Source organism: Babylonia areolata, chromosome 11, assembly GCF_041734735.1.
Source record: "Babylonia areolata isolate BAREFJ2019XMU chromosome 11, ASM4173473v1, whole genome shotgun sequence".
NCBI lineage: Eukaryota > Metazoa > Mollusca > Gastropoda > Neogastropoda > Buccinidae > Babylonia > Babylonia areolata.
The window spans coordinates 13187267-13214766 of record NC_134886.1 but is presented as its reverse complement, the minus strand read 5'-3'; the positions used below and the strand labels follow the sequence as shown (position 1 = coordinate 13214766).

Genomic DNA, 27500 nt, shown 5'->3' with positions numbered 1-27500 from the left:
TGAGAACGACCACCGGGAGGAGGATGTGGAATTGCAGATGCACGATGACATCCACTCCCAAAGCACCGCCTACCACGATGTGTCCTGGAGGAGGAGTCAGAAAGTCTCACTGACAGACACTGATGAGCTGCTTCTGACTTTCGAGGATCGTCACTCAGTGATCAGCGACATTTTTGACGAAGCCAACCCCAAGATGTTTTGCTTCGGTGGGAAAGTGTACCAGGCCTCCACGCCTTGTTCACCACGATACCTGAGCTCCAGCGACAAACCCAGGTTCTCCAGTAAAGCCTACAGAAGCAGACCCTTGTCCACACACACCTTGGCCACTACGTTTTCGGCTTCTCCAGGAACCCCCAGAGAATCCCCGCCTGCTCCACCTGCTGCTGCTGCTCCTCCTCCTCTGCCGCTTGTTCCCTCCTCCTCCTCCCTGTTGAAGAGCAAGGTCAGCAGCAGCATCCCTGTCGGTTACTACCTCGACTTTGAAGAGACTCAGGTAAGCTGAAGAGAAAATGCTCAGTGTTGTTTTTTCTATGGAGTTTGATTCCCTCTCTCTTTCTGTCTGTTTGCCTATGGTGCATGCGCATGCACGCGCGCATTTGAGTGCGTGTGTGTGTGTGTGTGTGTGTGCCTGAGAGCTGGGAGCTGGGATTTGTCTCTCTTTACCTTCAGTTTTTGTGGGGGTTTTTTAACTCCATGCCTTCTTAGTTTCCGTCTGGGCGTGACTCTGCAGGTTTCTGTGTGCATGTATAGATGGAGAGTCCATAGATGGGCATATTGAATGTGTGTGTACGGTCATAAATGTGTGCATGTGTGTGTATTTGCACACGCATATGTGTATGTGTGTGTAAGAGAGAGAGAGAGAGAGAGAGAGAGAGAGAGTGTGTATGAGTGTGTGTGTTTGTGTGTGCGTACGTGTTCGAGTGCCATCTGTCAGTGAGCCCTGTTGCGTCATGTATTGTCACCCCTGCATGGATTGTCGCCAGCAACAATACGTGCAGCCCTCACTGCACGTATTGTCACCCCTCTGCATTGTTGCTGTTCTGAGGAGTAAGTGAGGAGTTGTGACATATCTTTTATGACCTAACGTCGAGTCAATTAGGGGCTGTGCCCTCACAGATAAAAACACACACACACACAAACACACACACACAGAGTGACAGTAGCCAAACTTGACCAGTCTAAAACCCATCCACTCATAACTTTTTACAACCGACTCCAGATCCCAACCCCACTGGTTTAGAAGTTATTACTTTTACAACCCAGCGTGATGTCGCTGAAGGGCTGTGTCCTCGCAGATAAGATAACACGCACACACACACGCACACAATGCATGCTCACTTGCGCTCATGCACGCACACAATACACACACACACACACACACAAATCTGCACGCGCACACACAAACATGCATGCACAGTCACACACATGCACACACACGCCAAATACACCCGCACATATCATACATACACACACACACGCAATACACACTCACGCATACACTCACACAAACAAGCCCACAACAGTCTCATACGTGAGTGTGCACACAAACACACGCATGCAACAACAACAACAAAACTGTACAATGCGAAAGCCAAATGCATTTCAAGTGACAGCAGCCAAACGCTAGCAAATTATTATGAACTCTTACCTTCACGCAAACGCTTCTGTGTCCCAGAATTTAACACAAACAGAACCAAATACTATATTTAACACCAAATACAGCTTCATACCAACCTCAATTCAGCTATTAAACAATTGATAATCAGATCTGTGATAAAAAAATTAAAAAATTTAAATGTATGCCAGAGTGTGTGTATGTGGAATGTGATATCTTAAAATTTAAATCAAACTATTGTTGAATTGCATTGTTATCATAATCATTTCATGTCTTATGTCTACTTTTAGTATGTTATTTCATGCCTATTTTATTCATATTCTTTAACTGATTTTGTATTGCACATGTATGGCTGTGATGATGTATGTATGATTTACTCTAAGTTACCTTTTAAAGGTTTCTGTTGTGTTGTTATCTACTGTGATTATTTATTGTACGCATGGGTTGCCATCTAAACATTTTATGTCTTTTATGTATACATGTTGAATGACTGTGATTTCCATGTATTGTTTATGTGTTTTACACCACAAATGAATTTCTCTTGTTGAGACAATAAAGTATTCTGTAATCTGTAAAAACAACAGTGCAGAGGGGCGACAATATGAGCAGTGAGGCTGCACGTATTGTCGCCAACGACAATCCATGCAGGAGCAACAATACATGCCACAACAAGACCAATAGCCGATGAACAGTATCATAAAAGCAAATCAGAAAGTGGAAGTGGTGGGAATGAAACAGACAAAAGTAGACGGGAGAGCAAAAGGCAAGGATGAATGAAACCACATAACTGTCATCATTATCTTCCAATTTCAACCTTGCTTCTGTCAAGTGTTACACCAACCATGAATACCTCCCACCTCCCACATGCAGGACTTCTGATTGGATCCTGTCCCCTCCTCTTTGGACTGGGGTGGGGGTGAGGTGGGGGTGGGGGTGGGGCATGGACTGGGGTGGGGGATAAGGTGTACGGGGAGAGGGGGGGGGGGGGGGCAATTAATAACAACATACACCACGAAAGCCAAGATAATTATATCAGTGCTGAACAGAACTCATATCTCTAACCACCCCCAACCACAGTAAAGATGAAAGCTGAACCTTATAAGGTATCACATGCAGAGAGGGCCATGGGTATAAATCAATCCAGGTCTTCAACAATATCCGGTTGCTGCTGCCTGGTACTCTTTGCAATCTGCCCCATACAATAACAAGCCCTGGCTCACGTTGTCGTCTGTGTCAGTTCAAATCTTTCTTAAATTAACGTTATCTAATCATTTTAGTCATTCAGATGAGACAATAAACCAAGGGCCCGTGTGCAGCATGCATTTAGCACACAAAAAAGAACCCATGGCAACAAAAGGGTTGTCCCTGGCAAAATTCTTTAGAAAAATCCACTACAGTAGGAAAACAAAACAAAACAAAAAATTGCTGGCAGGAAAAAAAGAAGAAAAAGAATTTTAAAAAAGAAAAAAAAAAGGGTGGCACTGTCAGTGTAGTCACACGATCTCCCTGGGGACAGCAGCCTGAATTTCACACAGAGAAATCTGTTGTGACAAAAAGAGTAATACATAACAATACAATACAATAATCTTTATGCTCGTGTTTTATACAAAACTAGGCCTAGTCGGCGCGCTGGGTTGTGCAGATGTCAGGCATCTACCCCATCTTTTTTCAGCAGATGTAATGTCGCCTACATGAATCTATCTGCATCATCTAGCTGGCATCACCAGAGTGGTACCATCAGGTAAAAACTTCCTTCTGGTGACCATGCTTACACACACACACACACACACACACACAGAGAGAGAGAGAGAGAGAGAGAGAGAGAGAGAGAGAGAGAGAGAGAGAGAGAGAGAGAGAGAGCGAAAAGGGAAGACACAGAAATGGGGGTAAAGACAGAAATGAAACAGTCAGAGGCAGAGACAATCAAAGAACCACAAACAGGCGCGCGCGCGCACACACACACACACACACACACACACAGAGATACACACACACATGTACACACATGCCCACACACACATCAACACCACGCCAACCAACCTTCCACAGAAGCAGTCTGAGAAGAGCTGTAATCTCGGGGTCATACTGTGCCAGAAACCCTGTCTGCAAATAAAATAAAATACGCATGATTTTTTAGATACATATGTATTAAGTATATATATATATATATATATATATATATATATATATATAATATTTTTAAAAATCTGATGAAAAAGCATTCCCTTTTTTTCTTCTATTCTTTGTCATCCCATCTTGTCTTCACCTCCCACTATTTTTCTGCCCATTTGTTATAATCATGTGGGCATGCAAGAGAGAGAGAGAAAAACATGCAGACAGACTGAACTTGCAAGCCTGTCAGTAGACACATTTAACTAGTATGAATGTATCCTCTTAGCACATTTCGTCTTTTTACATGAAAGGTCAAATAAAATCATATGTAAATGTGTGTAACTACGAAAATATCAAGGCCTGGCCAACAGCAAAGCGAGAGCTGTATGATCACTAGTTTCTCCATTCCAATGGGAAGTCATTTACAGCTTTGTCTTTTGTGAAGGACTATGACTCTCAAACTAGGAGGCAAGATTGCATTGCCTTTTAGCACTGCAGCCATGGGGGCTAGTTCGCCTTTTGGGAACCATACCAAAGCCGACTGTCCTAAAACCCTCTCAGCTTAGAGAGTGGAGATGTAACTTGAGCAAGACACTCTACTATAATCAGATTCTAGCCCATGATAGTTGGGACAGTAGTTGCCTCCTCTGCTGTTCTGATTATCATAGTCGGACACAAATGACTATCAAAATTAACCAAGGAGTGTGTCAAAGTGACATTGGACTTTGTTGATCAATATATGTATTTGACTAGATATTGCTCTGGAAAAATAAAAAGTGCATATTGTAGTACATTAGCAGACACAGTCAAGACACATTTAAATTCAATGTACAAGGCATGAACTAAAAATGTTATTACAGTTGGTGAACTAAGCCACCACACAGAATACAGGAAAGAGACATGACCGAAGTGAGAGAAAAACAACATACATACAAACAACAGAGAAGCACAATTATATCACTATACATATAGTAATGAAGATGCTGATGCTGATGTTTCAGGCAATAACATCAAATGAACTGGTGGAAACGTACTACGTAAAAAGTAAACCAAATAAAAATTGGTAGATCTGAATAATGAATGTGCAGCTAGGCTCGGGGGTTATAGTAGGGTTGGAGAACAAGGTGGAGTAGGGATAGGCTGGGAATGGTAAAACAGTGTAGGACTGGAAAAGGGGATAAAAGGAATAATAGGATAGCGGATTCCCTCGCAGGCAGAGGCATATGAAAGCGAAGAGTCCTTTCAATGATTTATTCACCACAGATACTACAGGAAGACAGTGCAGAGACACACTGCGAGAAGATGATGATGATGATGATAATAATAATAATACTAATAATAATAAATTCACAAAGTGCCTTTCCGTGTAAAACATACTCAATTGTGCTGTACAATGTCAATCCCGACATTTAAAACGTGCATTTAAATACTAAAATGAAAAACTCTCTCTCTCTCTCTCTCCCTCTCACACACACACACTCATCACAGACTATTCCCACTTATCGTACATATCACATGAAAAAGCCTAAATAATGCAATTTCATATCACAATACTTAAAAACCCAATCACAATACTTAAAAAATTACTCCTGATATCACAATACACAAAAACCAAATCACAATACTGAAAATTCACTTCCAACTCTTAACACCAGTCACACACATCACAATACAAAAAAAAATCTACATTTCAAACTGCAAAATTTAAAAGCAGTCATACCCTCCCCCTTCCCCACAGCACATCACCATACACAAACAGGCACTCATTTGTATGCATCATGCTAGGTGAAGTTGAAACAGGTGAGTCATCATATTCTTTTTACAAGTTGAGAAACACTGGGTTTTTCTGAGGGACAGAGGCATGGGGTTCCATACTGTGCGGACAAAGACAGAGAAATATTTTTTGCCGAAGGTCTCAAGGGAGAACCAATGAAATGTCAGCAGAAGGGTGTCAATTGAGCACAGCAACCTTGAAGGATGGAACAGATGGAGAAGATCTGAAAGATACGGTGGCATATTGTTGTGGCAGAGACACTGAAAGCAGAGACAAACTACTTTATACTGAATTCTTGCTTTAACAGGAAGCTAGTGAAGTGTTCTGAGTAGTGATGTTGCACTTTCATGCCTGGGTTTACAGAGTACGAGTTGTGTTGCATGATTCTGAAGATGCTGAAGTTTATTTAGTTTATCAGAGAGACCAGTTAGAAGAGAGTTGTAGTAGTCTAATCTAGAGAGTATGAAAGAAACAGTAAGTTTGTTGGCAGCAGCAGTGGAAAGGAAAAGGCAAATTTTGCCAAACCTACACAGCTGACAATAAAGTGTGGCATAAGTGTTTGACATGTGCATCCACAGACAGTGTTTCATCCATGGTTTCTCACAGATTGGGAGAAAGGTATACCTCCCCTCTGTATCCCGGACTAGCTTCCACTTTTTCCAGCAGCCATCTTGACTCCTGTTCCTGTGCTCTTCATACAGCTTATACAGGTATTTTCTGCCTGTCTATCTATTCTATGACACTCTTGCTTTGTGTTTGACGAGGACATCTAACAGGTCACAAACTTACTTAGCTCATTTAGGCAACTGAGCTTAAATCAAGGCACAATCGCAGTCTCTCAACAATCACAATCTCTCAACAATGCTAACCCTGCACTTCCTCCACTCCCCCTGGTTGACTCCAGACCACTACCACCTCCTACACCTCCTCCGGTGGCATCTCTGGGTTTGTTTTCCCACAAGCAGTAGTGCCATTTCTTTCTCTGACTTGATTGATTTGCGTCCACGCTGACCGTGCTCCACGTTTTCTTGGCCCTGCTAGTCGGCAGTGCACAAGTCGCCCTCCTCTAGTAATGGACATATAGGTAGAAGTGACCTGATTTACCTTTGATTTGATGCCAATGACACCTAGCTCAGATTTTCCTCATTTATCTTCAACTCATTCTCACTCATCCACTCGTCCACATCCTCAATGCAATTTTTCAAACTACAAGCAAGAGTTGAAAAATCTGGGGGAACAGTAGAGTTGTGGAGCTGGGAATTGTCTGCAAAGAAATGCCTGTCTGATGAATGACAGTGCTGAGAGGCTGTGTGTACATAGTAAATAAAACCGGACCCACGACTAAACCTTGTGGTACCCCATACCTCAACACAGATGGGAGTGGATCCATGACCAACAAGGACAGACTGGGTACTGCAAGTTAAGTACGATATGAACCAATCCAGGACCGTTCCAGAGCAGCCAAAAGTGGTACACAACCATGTAGTAAGGATGCCATAGTCTATGGTGTCAAACGCTGCCTACAGGTCGAACAGTGATAAAATACACACATGACCAGTATCAGCTAGAGGCCTGAAGGAGGTAATTAACCACTTGCAGTATGGTGGTTTCTGTGCTATGGCACTTACGGTAGGCTGAAGCAGCTCCTGGTTATGTGATTCCAAATGTTGTAGCACTGTTTCAACACAATACACTCTAAAACCTTATCACATATAAAGTTTCAGAATGTATCATTACATGTGATGGAAAGACAGCATGATGCAATCTTCAACATGGAATCAGTTTGGCTGATGTAGGATTAGAAAAAAATCTGAATAAGATTATAAGCATATACAGCATCTATTAATAAGCATGCTCTGGAACTGAATGATACAAAGATTTGGGCTTATACTGTTTGGGGCATTTATTTAGAATGGGTTAGGTTTGAATTTTGAAATAGTACGAGTTACATTAGGTGGTCAACTGCAAAATGTCGTCTGCAATGGCATGTTCTGTGATGGTGAGTGATAGTGGTCAATGTGGTGCTTGGCTAAACACATAAAGGAATAGAGACAACACAAACAAATTACAAAAAAGGCATGATGTAACAGCTGCTGGTTATACTGGCTTCGGGGGCCTATTACTTGTGAAGCAGAAGTTTTTGTATGCTTGATTTGAAGGACTGTAATGAATCGCAATGAATCGCATGTCTTGATGAACAAAGGCAGGAAGAGAGTTCTATACAGGTGGTCCAAAGAGCAAAACTGGATTTGTACAAGTCAATGTGTACTGCAGGCAGCCTATAATTATCTGAACCGTAACACTTTTATGCCCTTTGAACATTTTCACAATGAGGTATAGTGGTGGCACGTTTTTGTGTACTTTGAACATGGATACCATATTATTGTACTCAAATTGCTTGTACAGTGGTAAAATATCCAGTTTTGTTAATTTTTCATTGGCTGTTAGGGAGCGGTCGGGTAGACTGAGCTTAGTTGCTCATCTACACTATACAATGAGTTATTTCTTTTGAGCTGATTGTGACTGGAGAGGCCTACATGTGTGTTTTGTCTTGGTGTCAGTGCCGTATTTTTTGTCTTGTGTGAGTTAAGTGCCACCTGATTTTGATAACACCAGTCTGAGATGTCATTTATTCCCTGTTGTAGCAATGACATGTTCAAGATCAATGTTGGTGTCATTTCACTGAAGAGAACTGTCATCAGTGAACAGATCGCAGGTCACGTTGCCAGGTGATACATGCATCGGCTTGCTTGTTATAGATGCAAAGAGTATAGGTCCAAGAATAGATCTTTGCAGTACACCACGATCAACACGTCCTTCAGAATAATACACGCTGTTTTGTTTTCCAGGCAAGACAAGAAAAATGAGGCAGCTGACTAGTTTTTAGCATACTGAAAGTTTTTAAACAATAATAATGTAAATTTGTATAGCACATACCCTGCGGCTATAAGTGCCCTTTACAATACACCTATTATAAATAGGACACAGGAATATAATTTTTAAAAATAGATACGAACTCACTAACCATTTAAAAACAGTATAACATCCCTCACGACTCACACAGCCCTCTCACCTAACTCCCATAATAAAATGCTATGATACAGCCTCACCAAAACTGCGACTCACAGGGGGGGGTGCTGAGATGGTGAGAGAGAGAGAGAACTCAGTACTTTTTTTAATCCAAGGCTACCGACCTGTATACATATGGCTGCATGTGTTGTACACACATATACATAATAACCAAACCTTGAGCAGTATGAACAACACAATTTGGAAAGAATAAACTGATAATATAACCAGACTAAATAACAAGCTTGGGGTAACATGTCTTTCATCCAAGACTGAGAGCTTTTTTCAAGCTATCCTTGAAGCGCATTTACTCCAAACCCAAATCCAATAAAAGACAACCTCAATTTGGAAATGGTAAGATCAGATAAGTATTTTTCTGGCTGCAGCAATGACTTAAAGGAACAGTATGTTTCATAACGATTACCACTATATATATTGCTTGTTTATAACAGTCCGCCATACTTTGTTTAAATATTCTAAGGAAACACCACAATTAAACCCAACTTAATAAAAATCCATAAATATCGAAACAATGCTTTACTGTATATGCCCAGTATCTTAAATAAGCATTTTGGCAGCTGGTCATTCTGTTAACACTCGTAATATATACTTGTTTTGGAATTTATGTTATGGGCATCTGTTTCAGTTTGAATCAGTATCGTAGTCCACTAATGCAGCTGTCAATGTACAGAGGATACCTACCTGTATCACCGTATACCACTGCGTTCAGCGTTTTGGGACTTACATTTTGAAATCGTTAACATGAAAATAAATGAAACGATTCTAGCTTTTTAAAATGCATAGTTCCCTATAATTCTGATAATTATATCACAGATAATGATGATAATATAGAAATAATACTATATACTGTACTTGTATGGTGCAAACTCATAATGAGCTCTAAGCGCCTCACATAAAACAATACATACACAATAGCGCATTATACCACACATGAGCACATGAGGACATAGAAGTGGAAAAACAAAATTTGTATACACCAATACAATACTACAAATTGCTGATATGAATAATTGCAGGAAAAAGGCACATCGACTGAGCCAGTGTGACCAAGCGAAAAGCAACTGAACAATTGAACGGTGTTTTATTGACAGCATGCAAATGAGTATTGACAAGCGGGCGTCTGATCTCTATCCCAAGCCTCTGAGGCCGTCCAGCGCACATGCAAAAGTGAGGGCCCTTGCTCGGGAAAAACGCAGAGAGAAAGCTTCTAAAATGCCGATGTAACGTCCCGAATCATTCCCCATCCCCTTTCCATTGGGGGACCGCTCGGGAATCTGAAACATCTCCCAGAGAAAGTTCTGGGACGACTCGACCCTCCCCCCACCTCCCAATGCTGTTTCGGTCCCTTCCCACTGACTACACCAAAGCACCCATCCCAAAATGTGACCCTCCTTTTACTTTGTGTGTGTGTGTGTGTGTGTGTGGTGTGTGTTTGGAAATAGTGAGAAGAGGAGGAAAAGAGGAGCAGGAGGAGATCATGAGAAAGCATAGATTATTTGTTGATTTTGATAAATTCATTACACACTGTCAAAGAAAAAAAAAGAGGAGAAAACACTTAAAGGCTCTAAGATATTTTGAAAAACATGAACTACCACTTTCATATATATATATATATATATATATATATATATATATATATATATATATATATATATAAACCACCTAGGCTCGTACTCTACATGCTGAAAGGGGTCATCCCTATCCTCCACCTCCCCAAAGTCTGTGTTCTACTCATTGTTTCTGACCATTACTGACCTCTACTTGCCGCCACTGATCACAGCACAAGTGTTCCGATTGCGTTGTTTATCTGTGCATAGGGTAGGTAGGCCTAATTGGGAACGATCCAGTCGAAGCAACCAACTCAACATGTGTATTTTACTGATAACAGGTTGTATGATCATCAAATGTAGTTCTGTTTTCTAATGCTTTCTCCGATTGGTTGCACCAGGAAAAGTTCCTCTGCTTCTTTCCTACATTTTTTCAATGGTTGAAATAGCATGGGCGCCTGAGTTTAAATGTGAACAGGCAAGTCTAACTGCGGTGAACAATGGGTTTGGTTACATGTGGACAATCAAAACAAAAGCAGGTCTTGAACTCATTAGATATAACATATTATTGGAACATCGCACCGGACTGTTGTATTGTTGATTGGATCACACATGGGGTGGGGGAGGGGGGGGGTGCAGGGAGGTTGGGACATTACACTTGGCTTCTCGCTCGCTCTGTCTATCCCTCCACTCTGTGTGTGTGTGTGTGTGTGTGTGTGTCTGTGTCTGTGTGTGTGTATGCATGTGGGTGTGTGCGTGTGTACTGTGGTATGCACACACAATGTATTTAAATATGTGCATATACGCACATGTGTATGCTTGCATGTGTGTATGTGTGCACACTTGATTGTGAGTGTGTGTATTGAGGTCTATTCTGTATGATAATTATTTGATGTTTTTACTACAGAAAGTACAGCTGCAACATTAAGTGCATTCATTATGCAGGTAATGCATTCCAGAGATTTTGTGTAATATACAGTAAACTGTATCTTATAGTTATGATTTTATGTTCTCATGAGTTTTTGTTCCAGTTAGTTTTGTACATTGCTTTTTATTCCCTTTAAGCTGCAGCGACCACATTAAGCTCTTTTTAGCATGCAATAAATGAGCACATAAAATAAAAGAAGACTTTTTCAACAACATAGATCTGTGACTGAAACTGCCACCAATTAGAATCTCATGTTTACCAGGCCTAATACGAAATAATTAGGGCAAATCCTAGACCACCTTCAAAGGGGTTATAGTTTGTGTCTTCCCTCCCTCCCTCTCTTTCAAGCATGAAATGTACATGCTTTACAGATATGAAGGCACATACACTCTCTCTCTAACAAACATAGAGCCACAAACATGCATACATGGTATACATACACACATGAACAAACACATGAGCACATACTTTAACTTGTCTTCACTGCAAAGCCAACTCCAGCCTCACGTCTCTCTTCAGGTCCTTGACCACTCCAAAAGAAGGTGTAGCCTGCGCCTTGCTCACAGAGTTCGCCTTCTTCTGCCAGTCTGGTCTCACATAAGGCAGCGATGTCGATGTTATACCTGGCTAATTCACTCGCAATGAGTGCTGTGCATCTCTGTGGTCTGGCTGAGTCGCCTCTGTCCAGAAGCGTACGCACGTTCCATGTGGCAATGGTCAATGGGGTGCTCCTTGTTTTCTTCTTTCTTTCCTTTGTGTGTCGACCGCTTGAGTAGGGTCCCCGTCAGCCGCGGTATGCTGACTAGGGTGGTGTGGAGCAGGCAATGTTTAGGGCACCTTTTCTAGCCCCTTCCTCATGCTATGGAGGTGAGCAGTGCTGTCCTGAAGAGGGCTGCTCAGTCGCTCAGGGGGCTGCCGATCTCCACCGCTGCTCCAGTCGGTGAAAAACGACCCCATGGCCTGAGCCGCCTGTGTGCAGGCCCGCGGCTACGACTGCCAGTGTACCCACACCTGTTGCTTCGTCGCTCGCCTGTTGCCACAGGGCTTGGGGAAAATGATGGAATGGGATGAAGGATGACTGATGATTTGCGCGATGACTTTGTTTATAGTGAGGAGGAGTTGCACACCGTCGACCTCACTCTCTTGTCCGAGACCATCTGTATCCAGTGGCAAGACGAGGTCAAGACGACTGGAGATGGAAACGGATGCAGTGGATGATCAGGATGTCCTATGTGCCTCATCCTGCCCTCAGCACTCCACAGTGCTCTGCTGCAACCGCCTTCCTCTCCGTTGAACCATGAAGGTTTCTTCCGCAGAGTCCGCTGGATCCAGTCTTCACATGCTTGGGTAGACAAGCCCTAACTCACCGAGGGTTTGAGACCCATCGGCTACCCTCACCTAGTTTAGCCAACCTGTCAAAGCCGTTGCCCGGGGTTGGGCGCTGCCGCATGCTAGCAGCTTCTAGGACCCATAGGTGAGAGCTGGGTGCCGGTGGGGACCAACAGAGGACGAACCACTCCCGGAAGAGTGTGCCAAGCCCCCCCTCTAGAGGTACTACCCCTCCCGTGCACCCCCTAACCCCCCAGCTGTAAGGAAGGTGGTGTCTTATCTCATGTATACTGACAACCTGAGTTTTAAATATTGGGAAAAAAGTATGGTTTGACCATATTATATTTACAAACAGTTGTTTCTGAGATTTATGACCAAATTTAATCTCATTAAGATGTTCATAACCCTTTGACTTTCACACACACACACACACACACACACACACTGAAAGAAAACCAAACTTGACAGGACCAGAACATCATAAACCAATTAAAAGACTAAATGGTTTAATTTATGACTGCCATTATCATCTTACTTTCATTCACATACCCATAGCTGCTTCAACATAAAATGACAAGAGGAAAAAAACCAGCACACACACACACCAGAGCCCAATTGCACAGGCACCCATGCATACATGAATAAGAGAAAGAACAAAGGAAAGAAGGGAGTGAGAAATGCATGATAAATGTGAGTGGCAAACTCATAAATATTCCAACACAACTTTCCCCTCTAACAGGTTCCCAAAGAGAACACTGCAGTTCACCAGGTCACAAAACAGCAAGTGATTTGTTTAAATGGGTGCATGCACCACATCATTGCCCTGACTACCCCTCACACTCCATCAATGTCTGTTTGCACAGGACTGAAAAAGAACCAGTTGAAAGGCATAAAAATTAATCTCCACCTGTCAGTTAGCAATGTGGAAAAAAAAAGTCTCTTTCATTGCACATTGAGAACAGAACACTGTAAGAGCCAGCTCCAAAGCGTGAAAGCCAGGCACCTTTTTTTTCTTTTCTCTATTCTAGTTCTGTTCCAGAAAAAGATAGAAATGCAACCACTTGTCTGGCAGCCCCTGAACATGTAAAAGCTTTTCCTGACATTCTATACAAGAGAGGTGTTTCCATGAATAATCCAGCTAATCTTTAACTGATGACCTGGCAGGGAGGGGTAGAGCAGTAGAGAGGGGAGCTGTGGACTGGTGGGGATGGTTGGCATAAAAGCAGCAAAATGTTGCCTATTTAAGAGCACAGTCTGCAACTATTTAAACAGTTTCATAGTTTGACTTGTGTGCCGGATCATGTCACAATGACTGCAGTTATTCAACCTATTTAGTGGTGAGGACTCTACTATGGTAATGTCAACAACAAGGAAAGCAAACAAGAACCTGAACCATACACAATATTTAAACAATAAAGTAAGATCTATTATTAAAAAAAAAATAATAATAATAATAAAAAGCAAACACCAACTGTCATTGTTACTATCTCCTAGATGAAACCAGACTGCAGTAGAAACTTCGTAAAACCAGCTTTTACATGAAAATATCAATGGCATTATTAAGCCCAACACAAACTACGACTAAATTTATGTGAGTTTACAGACAATAAAGTTGTATCTGTTCTTAAGTACTGGGCTGACAATGCACAGAACTCTATTCATGAGAAAACTAAATTATGTTTTATCCATTACAAAACAGTTTGGGAGAGTCAGCAACAGCTAGATTCTACATAGCATTTCAAGATTTCACCACTGATGGAAAAGACAACACATGACAAGAGTTCCACCTGAAACCATACATGTAGTTGTACCAAAATCTACACACAACTGTGCACAATTAAACACTGGTGGTAGAAGGAAACTGCACTTCCACAATGCACGCAGATGCCAAGTCTTCTTCTTTCTCTGCTTTGGTGGGCTACACTCATTTCAACAAATTGGACTTTTTTACACACCTTGGCTCCAAATGTTGGTGGTAGGCAGTGAGGATAAGCTCTCACTGCTCTATAAAATGCTCCCAAGGTATATGTGTCAGATATCCATATCCAGCCTTCACAAGCAGCTTAGCCTCAAAGCCTGGCAGAGCTGTTTCTACTGACAGAAGGGGCAAAAGACAGTTAACAAGCACCTTAAAACCAGTTGCATTGGACAAATGGGGCTCATCAACCTTGTCTAAGTGAAGGAAAACACTGATCTGAAACCTCTGCTGCCTTGAGGCTATACCCACTCATGGGAAAGACTTCAGGAGTCAACCCTGAGGCAAAACCAGAGAGGACTACACTTATTTCAAACCCCAAGTCACAAGTTAAATAGGCTGGTAGGTTGTGCTCGACAGTCCTGGCAGGCCATCCTTCTAGGACAAGGACAGTCAAGGGTGGGGCCAATCAACCTTTTCACATGAAAACACAAAAGTTAAGTGCACAAAAGTGCCTTTGTAATGAATACACAGTAACTAGTGGTAGTAGCTGTAACAGAAGTCAGGTCTTGGTTTGAGACTGTCTCATGGCTTATTTGCAAACCATCAGAAATCATCTTTATAAACCACTCTTTGCAGTTTGCATTGCATATGCTTAGCATCCAGTCACAAACATTAAATCAAAAATACAACTTTAATAAATATACCTTCCTCCAGAATTAGTTATGTGTCTAACTGTGGACACAGCTGTAGTGTACTCTATGATTCCTTTCATATTATAAGCTGATGTCAACCAGGCTCAGAGAGAGACAAGATACCTGCAGTGTTGTTCAGGAAATTTGAGCAACATTCCCAAATATGCATCTGTGAATGACCCTTGACTGTGTGCTCCCAGTTCCTGTTTTAGCCCAAAGCACACAACTCTGGGTTGCAGCTGGCCACAGGCACAGGCTAAAACATAAAGAAAAAAAGAAACCTACCACTAATGGGGCTTGACTCCTCATCCACCCAGTCATCAGTCTCTGAGTCTGTGACACTAGCGCAGAATAAACTTTGCACTGATAAGTTATGTGAGAAGACTGAAAGTTGGCTAAGCTAAACATTAAGGATTTTATAGGGTTAAACAATGTTGGCTATTGATATATTGCAAAATCAAGAACCAATCATCATGCACTTTACAAATACTGAAGTGTAAGCAACCAGTATAAAAGAAGACATTTCTATTATATTGATGCCCTCTCCATTTTAACACGAAAATGTTGAATATGAAACTGAAAGTACTTGAAAATCATACTGGATTAAACAACAACAACAACAAGACAGATTCATTAAATAAAATACCTGGAAATATTTGAAGAGACTGGTAAACTGTAACTTGGTGAGGTTTTGTATCTCCTGATCCAATTCATGAGCGTCAAGCTGTAATACAAATAATAATAATAATATGCAGGCTTATATAATGCAGTACCCCCATCTCAGTTAGGGCTCACCACACTTTACAATAAGATATACAAATTCAAGACTAAGTGTCGTAAAAAATATGTGCAAAAAACAAAATGAAATAAATAGATTAATAGACAGTCTCACATCACATTTTTAAAATATACATACATGTATTTCAGATTATCTCACATCACACTGGCTAAAATCTACATACTTCAAACTAAATGACATAAAAATATGTAAATCATCACAGGCAATATCATAGTCTCACATCATACTGGCCCAAATCACAGCAAGATAAAAACAAGTCACATTCACCCTAGTCAAAACATGCACCAAGGAACCAGGCCTCATAGAACCACACCAAAAAGCATCACAAAAAAGAGCACACCCAGCGATCAAATCACAGCAAGCATATAGAAATGGGAAAGCTCTACTTAGAAAAATACATCTTGAAAAGATGTGTTTTGAGCGCTCTCTTGAATGCGGGTGTTGGGGTATGACGAATGTGTGAGGGCAGTGAATTCCACTGTTTAGGTGCAACAAAAGAAAAGGAACGTTCACCATAAGTTATTGTTCGGATTCTTGGAATAGACAGTGTGCGAATTTCATTTGAAGAACAGAGTTGTTTGGGTGGTGAACAGACAGAAAGTAGATCTGAAAGACAGATGGGACAAGAATCAGTGATGAAATTGTGACAAAGGACTGAGAGTCTGTATTGTATTCATGCTTGAATGGGGAGCCAATAAGAATGTGAAAACTGTAAAACATTTTCGAACGAAATATAATATAATTTCAACAAAACATAATATTGCACATGGCTACATTTGAATACATTCCATTGCCTATTCTGTCTCTGGTACCTCTGTCACCTCCCAAAGTTTTAAAGCAACAATTTTACTTCAGCTTTCACTAACTCATTCAGACAAAACATGAATTTTCATTCATGTTCCCTCATCTGATCAACAACTGCATTCATTCACGCATTCAGTCACATGTATATACTCAGCTTTGTGTCAACTGAAAATCATGGGTATTTTACTAATTTATGTAGCCAAGCGCTCAGCTCAGTCTTCAGATACTGCTTCACACACAAGCTATAGCAGACGCCTTTTCCACAACTAACACGCCAGTCTTCAATGACTCACTTATAATGTGTGACGCCATTCCCAGTTTGAATGCAAAGCCCATTCTGAACCTATTCTCTAAACATCTATTACATCAAGTCTTTGCATCGTTCACTGCAGATTATATTTGTTGTGCTTACACACACACTTTCATCAGTTAGAAGCATACTTGATTTCATTTAATCGTTCGTCAGTCTAAAGATTTCAACTGATGCTAAGCTTACGTCGTTTTGTCCTTGTTTAACGACAACCACTCCACAACCAGTGTCACTGGGTGAGCGGAAACTTGTGTTTGTGACATAGTGTATTTAATTAAATATCTCTTTCGTCAGATCAGTAAACTACAAGTATTATATACTGGCAGAATCGTCACAATTCCATCTTTAAATATGTTCCATTTGTGTTTGCCTACGTTAAACTGATTTAAAGCAGTTTGTAATTTTCAGCAACAAGCTTGCTAAAACTGACCCTTTTCAGGTGACTTAAATTAAGATTAAAAATTCATCTTAAATAATCAAAACTTCAATTTATACTCATTAGAAAGTATGTATTGATCTCTTTCTTTTGCGACCTATCCAATGTAAATCGGTTCAGGAATCATATAGAAATCTATCACTGAACACCTTGTAACAAGCACAATGCTACTCAAATTTTGGGGGATTTGAGCCGATTCGCTTCATGGGCCACGTGAGCGTCAGTGCATTTCACTTAACTTACATAAACAGACGGAGTGGGTGATCACTGGTCACTTTTCCCACAACTATACCAGCAAGAAAATGTTCTGAAAGAAGAGTAACTGTATTACGGAGTCACAAGAATCTGGGAGTTCTAAAACACACTGATGCAGCAATGACTGGGTCAAATATGCTAATGTATACTTGTAACAATCTATCTCAACAGCCAATCCAATAATTATGTCCATTTCATCAAAATTTAAGTGTCAATCTATCAACAACTACCTGAAGATCTAGTCATCAGCCCCATCCACATGTAATATGCGGCTTCTGTTCAAACATGAGAGAGAGAGGGAGAGAGAGAGAGAGAGTGTGTGGGCGTGCATGCATATGTGTGAGTATGCACAAGTTTTTATTTTGATATGCACTTGTATGTATCCTAATTTCTACTGTATTTGTGTTTGTGTATGATTTTTTTTTATTTATGTTCGTACCTTGTTATGTACTATCCCCCCCCCCCCCCCCCCCCCCAATATTCCTTGTGACCCCGATACACTTGGTAATAAAGATATATTCTATTCTATTCTATTCTCAAAACACTGGTTACATTTCAAGCGGATGTGGTCTTTCATGACACGTATCAGTAAAATGAACGAAGCAATCAATTTCTTTCTCTTGCAAGTTATTTTGCTTTCCTTTAAGTACTCCAATTGTGTATCTTAACATCTACACCATCATTTTGAAATTTGGGCAGCTGGTCCCCTTCTTAGTTACCAGAAGCAAATAATGACTCATATTCAATCCCACTAATTGTAATTTGATTACTGGGACATGAAATATAGCAACATGAGTTTAACATGCATACATATGTTATAAAACTTATATCTACATATTTGCACATGAACAAACACATTACACTTTTACAGTTACTTATACAGACATTCATGACACACAAATGTAGTCAGTTAACTATACTCTCACACTGTGTGCACACACCACACAAAGCTCTCATTCACATAAAGCACTGAGTGCAAGCACACACTTATAACTAACTCATGTATACAAAGTCACAAGCCCATCACAAAGCCATACACTCATCCACACACACATATGTATGATAGTCATGTCTGACTATGACCACCAGAACAGAAGAGGAGGCGACTGCTGTCCTGACTATCTGGGCTAGAATTTGATTTTTGCGGAGAGTGTCTTGCCCAAGAAACATCCCCACTCTCTGAGTCAAAAGGGTTTTAGGACTGTCGGCGTTGGAATGGTTCTTTAAGGCCAACTAGCCCCCAGGGCTGCAGCACTAAGAGCCAATTGAATCTTGCCTCCTAATTTCAGAGTCATAGTCCTTCACAAAAGACTAAGCTGCAAATGATTTCCCACTGCAGTGGAGAAACCACTGATCATACAGCTCTCACTGTGCTGTTGGCCCAACTGTAAATTAAGTTATGTCAATCTGTGATATAAGCTGTTGATATAAGCATTGGACACACATTCACCAGTCCTATTTTAGCATCCTAAATTTTTGCGCCTATTGGTTACATTTTCATGGTTTGTGGGATCAAAATTGAGTACAATAACGTAGGAGTTGAAATCAACTAAAAATGGGTTACATCTACTAATGGTCATAATTGTTTCATACATGCACAAAATAAGTGCTGCAGCCCTGGGTGTTAGTTGGTTTTTGGAAACCATCCCAACGCCGACAGTCCAAAACCCTCTTGGGCGAGAGTGGAGATGTAAATTGGTCAAGATACTCTCCAGTATAATCAATATAAAATAGATTCCTGAATTTAGCATGCTAAAATATGACTTTAACCACCAAGTGTGTTTGCCAGGAATCACTCGACAATGTTTTATTTATTTTTAACGAATTGTCTGCTGCAACCACTTTGACACGACACACTGTCTATTGTGACAGGGAAAGCATGCCATGATAACCAGAGTGAGCTCAAAGGTCATAATTATCATTATAATTATTATCATCATTATGAGCATTTACGCCTAATCTTCAAAATAAGCCCTAGGCGTTTACAACTAGAACACATATGTAAATATCAAAAAAGGAAAAATTGAACACAAGATACCCCCCCCCCCCCCCCCCCCTCCAAACGCACACACAAATATACATCAGCACATGCGCGCACACACACACACATCATAGCACACAATCGTAATTGTACACAATCAAAATACTACCAATAAATTTTGAAACTATCAAAACTCACTCACTCACAAATAGGTCCTTTTAGTTCACACTGGAAAGAGATGAGCAGTTGAGAATTAATCAGGAAGGGGAAAGGTGGATCTTCAGACTGGATTTGAAAGATTGCAGAGATTGCGGAGAGGCTGGGGAAGTTGATTCCAAAGAAAGGGGGCTTGGAATTAAAAACGGTGTTGGCCATATGTTTTGGTTTAAGCAGGGGGAATCCTAAGCATACAAGTGTCAGAAGAAGAGCGGAGTTGGCGTGAGGGTATGTAAGGATGAATGAGATCAGAAAGATACTGTGGACCACAAGCCTCAATGGACTTGAAACAAAGACAGAAAACTTTTGAAATAATTATTTCTTGTACTCAGAGCCAGTGTAAAGCAAGGAGAGGAGAGACATGATCAAATTTACATCAACGAAAGACAAGACAAGCAGCATAGTTCTGGACTTTCTGAAGCCCAGCAATGAGGTAGCTGGGTGAACCAACAAGTAGGGAATTACAATAATCCAGGCAGGACAGCACAAAGACACAGAGGAGAGTTTTGGTTTCATCTTCAGTCAGGAGATGATGAATGGATGCAGTTCTGCGAATTTCAAAGTAATCCAGTTTGCATATATATTTGCAACATGCTGCTGATAGGAAAGAGAATGACACCAAGATTGCAGACAGAAGAGTAAAGAGGAATGTTGGTGCCACTGAGGGAGACTGAGGAAGGAAGAGAGACTGAGTGGCAGTCTTTGTGGGGTGATAATCAAGATTTCAGTTTTATCCTCATTTAAGCTTGTTTTCAGTCATCCATGTCTTCAGATCGGAGATGCAGGCCTGAGTAGAACACTGAACACTGAAATGTTTAATATCATTAGCTGTAAAGCTCTAGTGACATAATAGGTACAAATCAGAACAAAAATGGTTGTGCACATGCGCGGACGGACGGACGTACATTTCATGAGCTCTCTGTATCTGTGTCTGTTAAGTACATTGCTGTCGCCAAGATTATGGCATTATTGCGACGGGTGGGGGGGTGCGCAGCTTAGCAGGTTCACTGCTGAGATTGTTAGCAGTTTTTTTTTTAAAGGTCTCAGGAGTTGGTGCTCTTACTATGTTTTCTTCCAGGTAGTTCCAGCCTTTTACTGTGCTAACAAAAAGTGACTGTTTGTATTGCTCTGTCTGACATCTGCTGACTTGGAATGTTCTTGTGTTGTTTCTTATGTGATTAGAGATCGCACTGGTGGTATTGTACTGATCGCCAGATGTTCGTGGCCTTATGAGTCATCCTGGTTTATGTGGAGTTAAGTACTCAGCAGGTGGTATGGCCGGTGCCAACTCCTCAACCACCTTGTATAGGAAGATGAGGCGTAGATCATGTCTGCACTGTTGGAGTGTCGGCAGTTGCAGAGTGTGAAGCATCTTGGTGATGGAGCCAGGTGTTCTGGATTTATAATCGCCGGTTATGAACAGGGCAGATAGGCACTGCACTTTTTCAAGTTTATCAATATCCTGTTTGAGGTAAGGACCCCATATGATGGAGCCATACTCGAGGGCTGGTCTGATGAGGGATAGATATGCATTTCTCTTGCATTGGAGGAGGCAGAAATGCAGGTTTCTCTTGAGGAAGCCAAGGGTGCTGTGTGCTTTTTTGCAGGTGTAGGCAATGTGGGTGCTCCATTTCAGGTCATTGGAGAGTAATACCTAGACAGCTCCGAGCATTTTCAAAGTTTCTGGCCAACTAAATGAAACTAAATTTCTAAACTGATTAAGAGAAAATTGCATAGTGAACAGAAATTGAATAACAGTCCCTATTGTGGATCAGGAAAAGCAGATTTTTCGTAAAAAAAAGAAAAAAAAAAGAAAACTAATTTGCACTGAGTACTTCCATGGACACGGACACCATTTTGTGCCACAAATTTCACTTTCGTTTTTTTGTTTTCTGCACTGGAAATGCATTAACAAGTGACAAAGGTAGCAATTTTTGTTTTCTTGTTTCTCTGTTTTTGATACTACCAACAGGGGAAATAAGGTAACATCTCTTGATATTTGTTTTCTGTTTGATATTGTGTTCTGTTTCGTTATATTGTCAATATATTGTTTGATTTATTGTCATGTAAACAGAGGAACAGTGTAACGTATGAAAAGGTGAAACCACACAGTCAACACAACAGTAGGGGGGGGGTAGCTCAAGCACACCTAAGAACAACGCATCTGGCACAAGCAGAGTTACAGTCGAACAGAGAGGTAGGCCCTCGCTGTCTCAATTGACACCATGGCAGTGCCTAATTTGTGATGAACTCTGTGAGGATGACGTAGAGGCGACGCCATCTATAGAATGCTTTAACTGCAAGCACTGGGTTCACCAAATGTGTGCCAAAATCAAGGCTGATCTTTTCAGGCAACTGACAGAAAACAAGATTCTGCAATGGGTCTGCGAACCCTGTACAGCAGACAAGAGAGAAGGGCAGACCAGATTAGAGTCAAAACTTGACAAAATGATGGACATGTTCTGCCAGAGATTGGAAGCAATAGAAAGAGAAATTGGGGGAGGGAAGCAGAAACAGAAGATTGAAGAAATTGTAGACAGAAAGCTGACAGAAGCTCTAGAAGAACAAGAGGAAAAAGAAAAAAGGAAGAACAACACAGTGATAGTGAATTTGACTGAAAGTAGCAAGCCAACTGCAGAAGAAAGGAAAGAAGACGATATGAAGGAAATCATGAGGATCATGGACAAATGCGAGGTGACAATACACAAAGAAGAGCTCACAAACCCTATCAGACTGGGTAAAATAGGGGGAAATAGACCCAGATTGTTAAAAGTGACCGTGACATCAGAAAAGAAGAAGAAAGAAATAATGAAAAAAGCAGTTCACACAAACCAAGAAATCAGTGACCCAAAGAAAAAAGTATACATAAATAATCACTTGACACTGAAAGAGAGACAGAAATTCCAAGAAATGTTGACTGAAAAAAAAGGAAAGAATGGCCAAAGGGGGAAAAGATCTGGTAATTAGAAATGGCAAAATAGTATTAAAAAAAACAACCCAAAAAACGAAGACTGACGACCGACCAGTTACTGACAAGGGAAAGGGAAACGGGACAAATGACAAAAACAAGGAGTGACTACAATCACAAAACATACTGACTGTAAATAGCTGTAAAGATTTTCTTCTCTCTAGTGATTGTATCATAATGTATAGTAATGTAGACAGCCTATCCAATAAGTTAGAAGAATTTAAAATAAGAGTCAATGAGATAAGACCACATAAACAATTCCAAAAAACCAAAGATACTTTTTCAATGTAAAAGAACATGGCAGTATCCCTAATTACAATATTTTCACAAATACAAATGAAAAGAGAGGAGTAGCCCTGTACTTTCACAAATCACTTAAAGCCCAGGAATATTCTATTCTAAACAAGTCTGCTTTTGAAGAAAGCGTATGGTGTAAATTTAAAAGTGCAAATGATGAGAAAGTATTAATTGTATGAATATACAAAAGTCCAAATTCATCAGAACAGAATACTGAAAAGTTATTTGAACTCATAAAATCTAAAGAATTGACAAATTTTGTCAAAGTTTGTATTATGGGTGATTTTAATTACCCAGCTATACAGTGGGATGGTTCATGGACAGGCCCTTCCAATAATAATTTTACAGAATGTCTGAGAGATGCTTTCCTGACTCAAAAAGTGGCAAGACCAACAAGAAATAGAATAGGTCAAAGACCTAGCATTGTGTAGAAGTGTACTTGCATACACCGCCCAACGACAACAAAAATGAAAATAAATAAATAAAATAAAATGGAAGAAGTGAAGATGAAGATTCGATGGGGACATAAAAAGGCCGAGAGGTCTAGGCAGATGACTGCCAGTCCCTATACTACTACTACTATAAAACAAAAAAATGGAACAGAAAGCAAAAACATAAAGCAAGCCAAACTACTTGGGATAAGCGGCACTTTGGTACTTTGTCATTTGCTTAAAAAGTCCATGTGGTAGGCTGGTACTGTGCCTTTCCCCCCTCCCCCCTGTCGTTCATCTCCAAGGTCTGAACAGTACACAGGAAACAAAGTACATATAATCCGTATAATAATCAGGCCTAAGTAGAGTCAATGAGAGAGGGAAGGAGTTTCGGAGGTCCGAACAGATACAGCTGATTTGTCATCGGAAAAGCTATACTGTGTCACATTCAAACTTGTCTGTGTGACGGAATCTCATATATCTATGAGGCAGATTACATGCACGCATTATCTTATACATTCGTATTTTGCCTGTCTTTTGTTCATTGTTACTGTAAAATATAATTCACCTGACTAACTCGAAGGGCAGGTGTTCTGTCTGCCATGCCTGTTTGTTGACACATTTGTAAAGTTTGCTTTGATTGGTCAATTGATTCAGAGCTAAGCTTACATACGAAGCTCATTTAAAGAATGGTTTACACATGTACATATAATCACATTATTCAAACGTTTCAATTCTCAGCACATTGATGTAGCGAAACTGTGTAATATGCAAGAGCGGCAGATGTCAGCTCTGTCGCTTACCTAAAGGTCATATCTCGGGCAACAGGTCAAATATATCCAATGACAAAGCTCGACACTTGCGCAGCGTAGCGCAGCAAAAGTCGTCTGCTCAATAATGCGAAGGCGACCGTCACTTTGCGAATGAGCACCAGCGGGCAGCATCTTCTTCCACCCTTTTCGTTCTGTTGAATTTTCGTGGCTTTTTCTTTTATGAAGACTAGAGCCGGGTAGTGAAGGTAAACGTCTCCGCTTTTTTCTTTTAACAATTTGTGCTATCGTGCACACCAGTTTGAACTGGGCAAAGATGTTTTTTCGACACTTGCAAACTTTCCATGTTCAGATTCTCTCTCTCCCTCTTTCTCTCTAGTTCTCCTTGTTAAATGTCGATTTTATTTATTCATTTATTTATTTCCATGTTTCATTTCCTTTTTTGGTTGTTGTTGTTTTTTGGGTGTTTTTTTTTCTTGTGTATTGGCCAGGCTGATATGAGTGATATTGCGTCAGTGTGTCTGTTTTTGTGCTAGCTATGTTTGCTTGACATTTATTGTGTGTGCGCGTGTGCGTGTTTGTGTGTGTGTGTGTGAGGGGGGGGTGGGGGGGGGGGGACTGAAGGGGGGGAGGTGGGGGTGGCGGCCCGAGAAAGAGAGCTGATTGGATCAACTAAACGTCGCCACAGTTCTTTCTTTTATACTGTTTTACCCAACGCTGTTTTTTTGCCTGCTACAGATGATGTGTCAGTTTGAATGTATCTTTTTTGCTGTTTAAGACAAATTTACAAATTGAATAAATTGGTATATTTATAAACATGTTGAGTACGAACATGCTATGTATTTACTGACCCTTCCTTTTCATCCAGTTATGAATTACTCATGTGCAATGCAGGCTACTATTTGAACGAGCAAAATATATATTCGTTCGGCATGTTGAATTGCCCAATTGTATCCCCTCACCTTTTGTGTAAGGGCCGGTGGCCTTCACAATTAAACCTGTGTCAGTGTCAGTCTCTCGCTTTCTCTGTCTCTCTCTGTCTTCGAGTCTCTGTGTCTCTGTCTCTCTCTCTCTTACACATACACATATACACACACTGATGTGTGCACGGGCGCGCGCGCGCACACACACACACACACACACACACACACACACACATACACACACATCATGTTTCCTGGCTGTTATATACTTGAATAAAAATGATTTTTTTAAATTTCTTTCCAGAATATGGCTGTGAATTTATGTAAACATAGCGCATAGCCCCATATGTATATTGCAATTTGAAGGCCTGGAAACCCATAAATAGCAAAACAGGCAAATGAAATTCACTGTATTATTCTAAAGACTTCAAAAAAAATAATTGTCAGTAGAAATCAAACGGTGCCATGATTTGAAGGAAGGAGTGGGGAAGGAGGGAATTTCTGTGCAGTTCATTTACTGTTTCACCCTGTTACATCACAGAAGTATGCACTGGTATGGAAATATAAACTTAAGCAATTGATTTTAAGTCTACCATATTGGAAAGCACTTTGTGCTTGTCTCAGCTTGAAATGAAATCACAGTAACCAAATAAATAGTGTCTGAATAAAGTCTTAAAGATTTTTTTCTCTTTAATTACTGTTCTCCTACTTTTCTTTCAACTTCTTGAATAATTTCAAATTTTCACTTAAGTGATAGACCTTTGCAATGTCAGACGCCATGTAGGCTAGGGAATTTATATTAGAATTTGTGTGAGGTCCAAATGTGAGCAACAAAACCGTTCTTTTTATGATAAAACAGAATAAATCATACTGATCACTCTGATATAAAGTTTACCACTGTAGCAGGGTGAGAACCTAATTAGATTTTGTTTTTTAATGTCAAGATTTGTGTGGTTTTATTGCTTTTGCCTGTGTGAGAGCACCCTTCAAAGAGTCACAAGGCATGAGCATGTGAAGGTTATGCAAGCGTGGTATGTCAGTCGCCAGAGGAAAGCGTTTAGTGAGGTACAGTACATGTGACTGACTGTTGCCGCGCTGATGCTGATCTGCGAGCAGGAAACTGCAGCAGACAATAGATACTGTACAGAAAGCTAGTAAGAGAGCTCTTTATGGTCAAAATGAAACAAATATTTTCAATTTCATTTATTTTATACAAAACTGGTAGAAGACACAAATTTGCTTTTATGAATGTTTTCCTGTTTTTTACCAGTTGTGACATTTCATAAAGAATGAAATTGGTATTATACCAACTGCAAAGGTGAATTTACGAAGGCAACACAGGATCATTTAATTTGTAAGTACAATTTTGTTGTCATTTTGCGCAATGCACAACTTGGAAATATTTCATGCTCTGCTTATCAGCATATAGAATATGAATATATAAATATGCGTTAACCAGGTTTATTTGAATGAACATTGTCAGAGTACTGTCCAGACATTTAATTCGGAAAGAATGGAAGGCAGATGATGGTAAAATCGACCAACATCGTGTCTTGATGTGAAAAGAACGGTATGTAATACATATTTTTCATTGGAAATGAACCATTATTTGTAAATGTGAGTCATGAACCCTTGGGCAGTAGACATCAATTTAGCGAGGGATATATATAATAATAATAATAATAATAATAATGATATAATAATAAATCATATATTTTATTAATGATTACCTAAAACTTTGTTGTAACATGTGTAACATTGAATTCAAGTTACCCAAACTAACTTTCCTAACATAGATGTTTGAATTACTGGATTTATAATAATACTAATAATGAATCTATCATGCAATTTTTAGCCCATGCAATGAAATCAAACAAAGTCTGCCCATATTATGAATTTCATTAATTATTACCTAAAACCTTATGACATCTTATGTATCATGGAACCCAAAATACCTAAACTAACTTCCCCACCCAGGATTGTGATACCCATACACATACACAGAAAGTGAAAGTATAATCATAATGATTTATGTCCATTGATATATGTGCATGCTCAGGGAGACGTGCCCTGCTGATAACAGTTGTACGAAAAGAAGATTGGTTGAACAATACTGGCTGAGCAATACAGTTTTGTTTCTTATCCTTTTCTATAGTCTTATTAAGTTTGTATGTGTACCATACATTAGATAAGACATCAAATGGATGATTTTATTTTTTCAGAAACACTGCAGGCACTCCATTTTCACATTAATTCTCCGAATGTTTAGCTGTTTAAAGTACTACTGTTCATTTTATCATGAAAT

General features: G+C 40.2%; 2 protein-coding genes across 12 annotated transcripts in view; one reads left to right on the top strand and one right to left on the bottom strand.

Annotated features, from left to right (window-relative positions):
• LOC143287547 (peroxisome biogenesis factor 2-like) overlaps window positions 1-24122 on the bottom strand; it is a 65113-nt gene extending 40991 nt beyond the window's left edge. For 2 of the 6 annotated variants that reach the window (XM_076595614.1, XM_076595613.1), the window contains exons 1-3: window positions 24071-24122; window positions 15652-15729; window positions 3656-3718 (exon numbers count right to left, since the gene is read on the bottom strand). In XM_076595614.1, coding sequence (XP_076451729.1) covers window positions 3656-3718; window positions 15652-15729; window positions 24071-24106 — 177 coding nt within the window. In that variant the 5' untranslated portion in view covers window positions 24107-24122. Of the gene's footprint in view, window positions 1-1648; window positions 1665-3655; window positions 3719-15651; window positions 15730-19792; window positions 19901-24070 lie in introns of those variants that run through there. The other 4 variants (XM_076595616.1, XM_076595617.1, XM_076595619.1 and 1 more) reach the window with 4 other exon arrangements.
• Window positions 1-27500, top strand: part of LOC143287546 (uncharacterized) — a 178517-nt gene that overhangs the window by 11676 nt on the left and 139341 nt on the right. For 5 of the 6 annotated variants that reach the window (XM_076595609.1, XM_076595608.1, XM_076595607.1 and 2 more), the window contains exon 2: window positions 1-493. This exon is cut by the window's left edge and continues 623 nt beyond it. In XM_076595609.1, coding sequence (XP_076451724.1) covers window positions 1-493 — 493 coding nt within the window. Of the gene's footprint in view, window positions 494-24391; window positions 24521-27500 lie in introns of those variants that run through there. The other variant, XM_076595612.1, reaches the window with a different exon arrangement.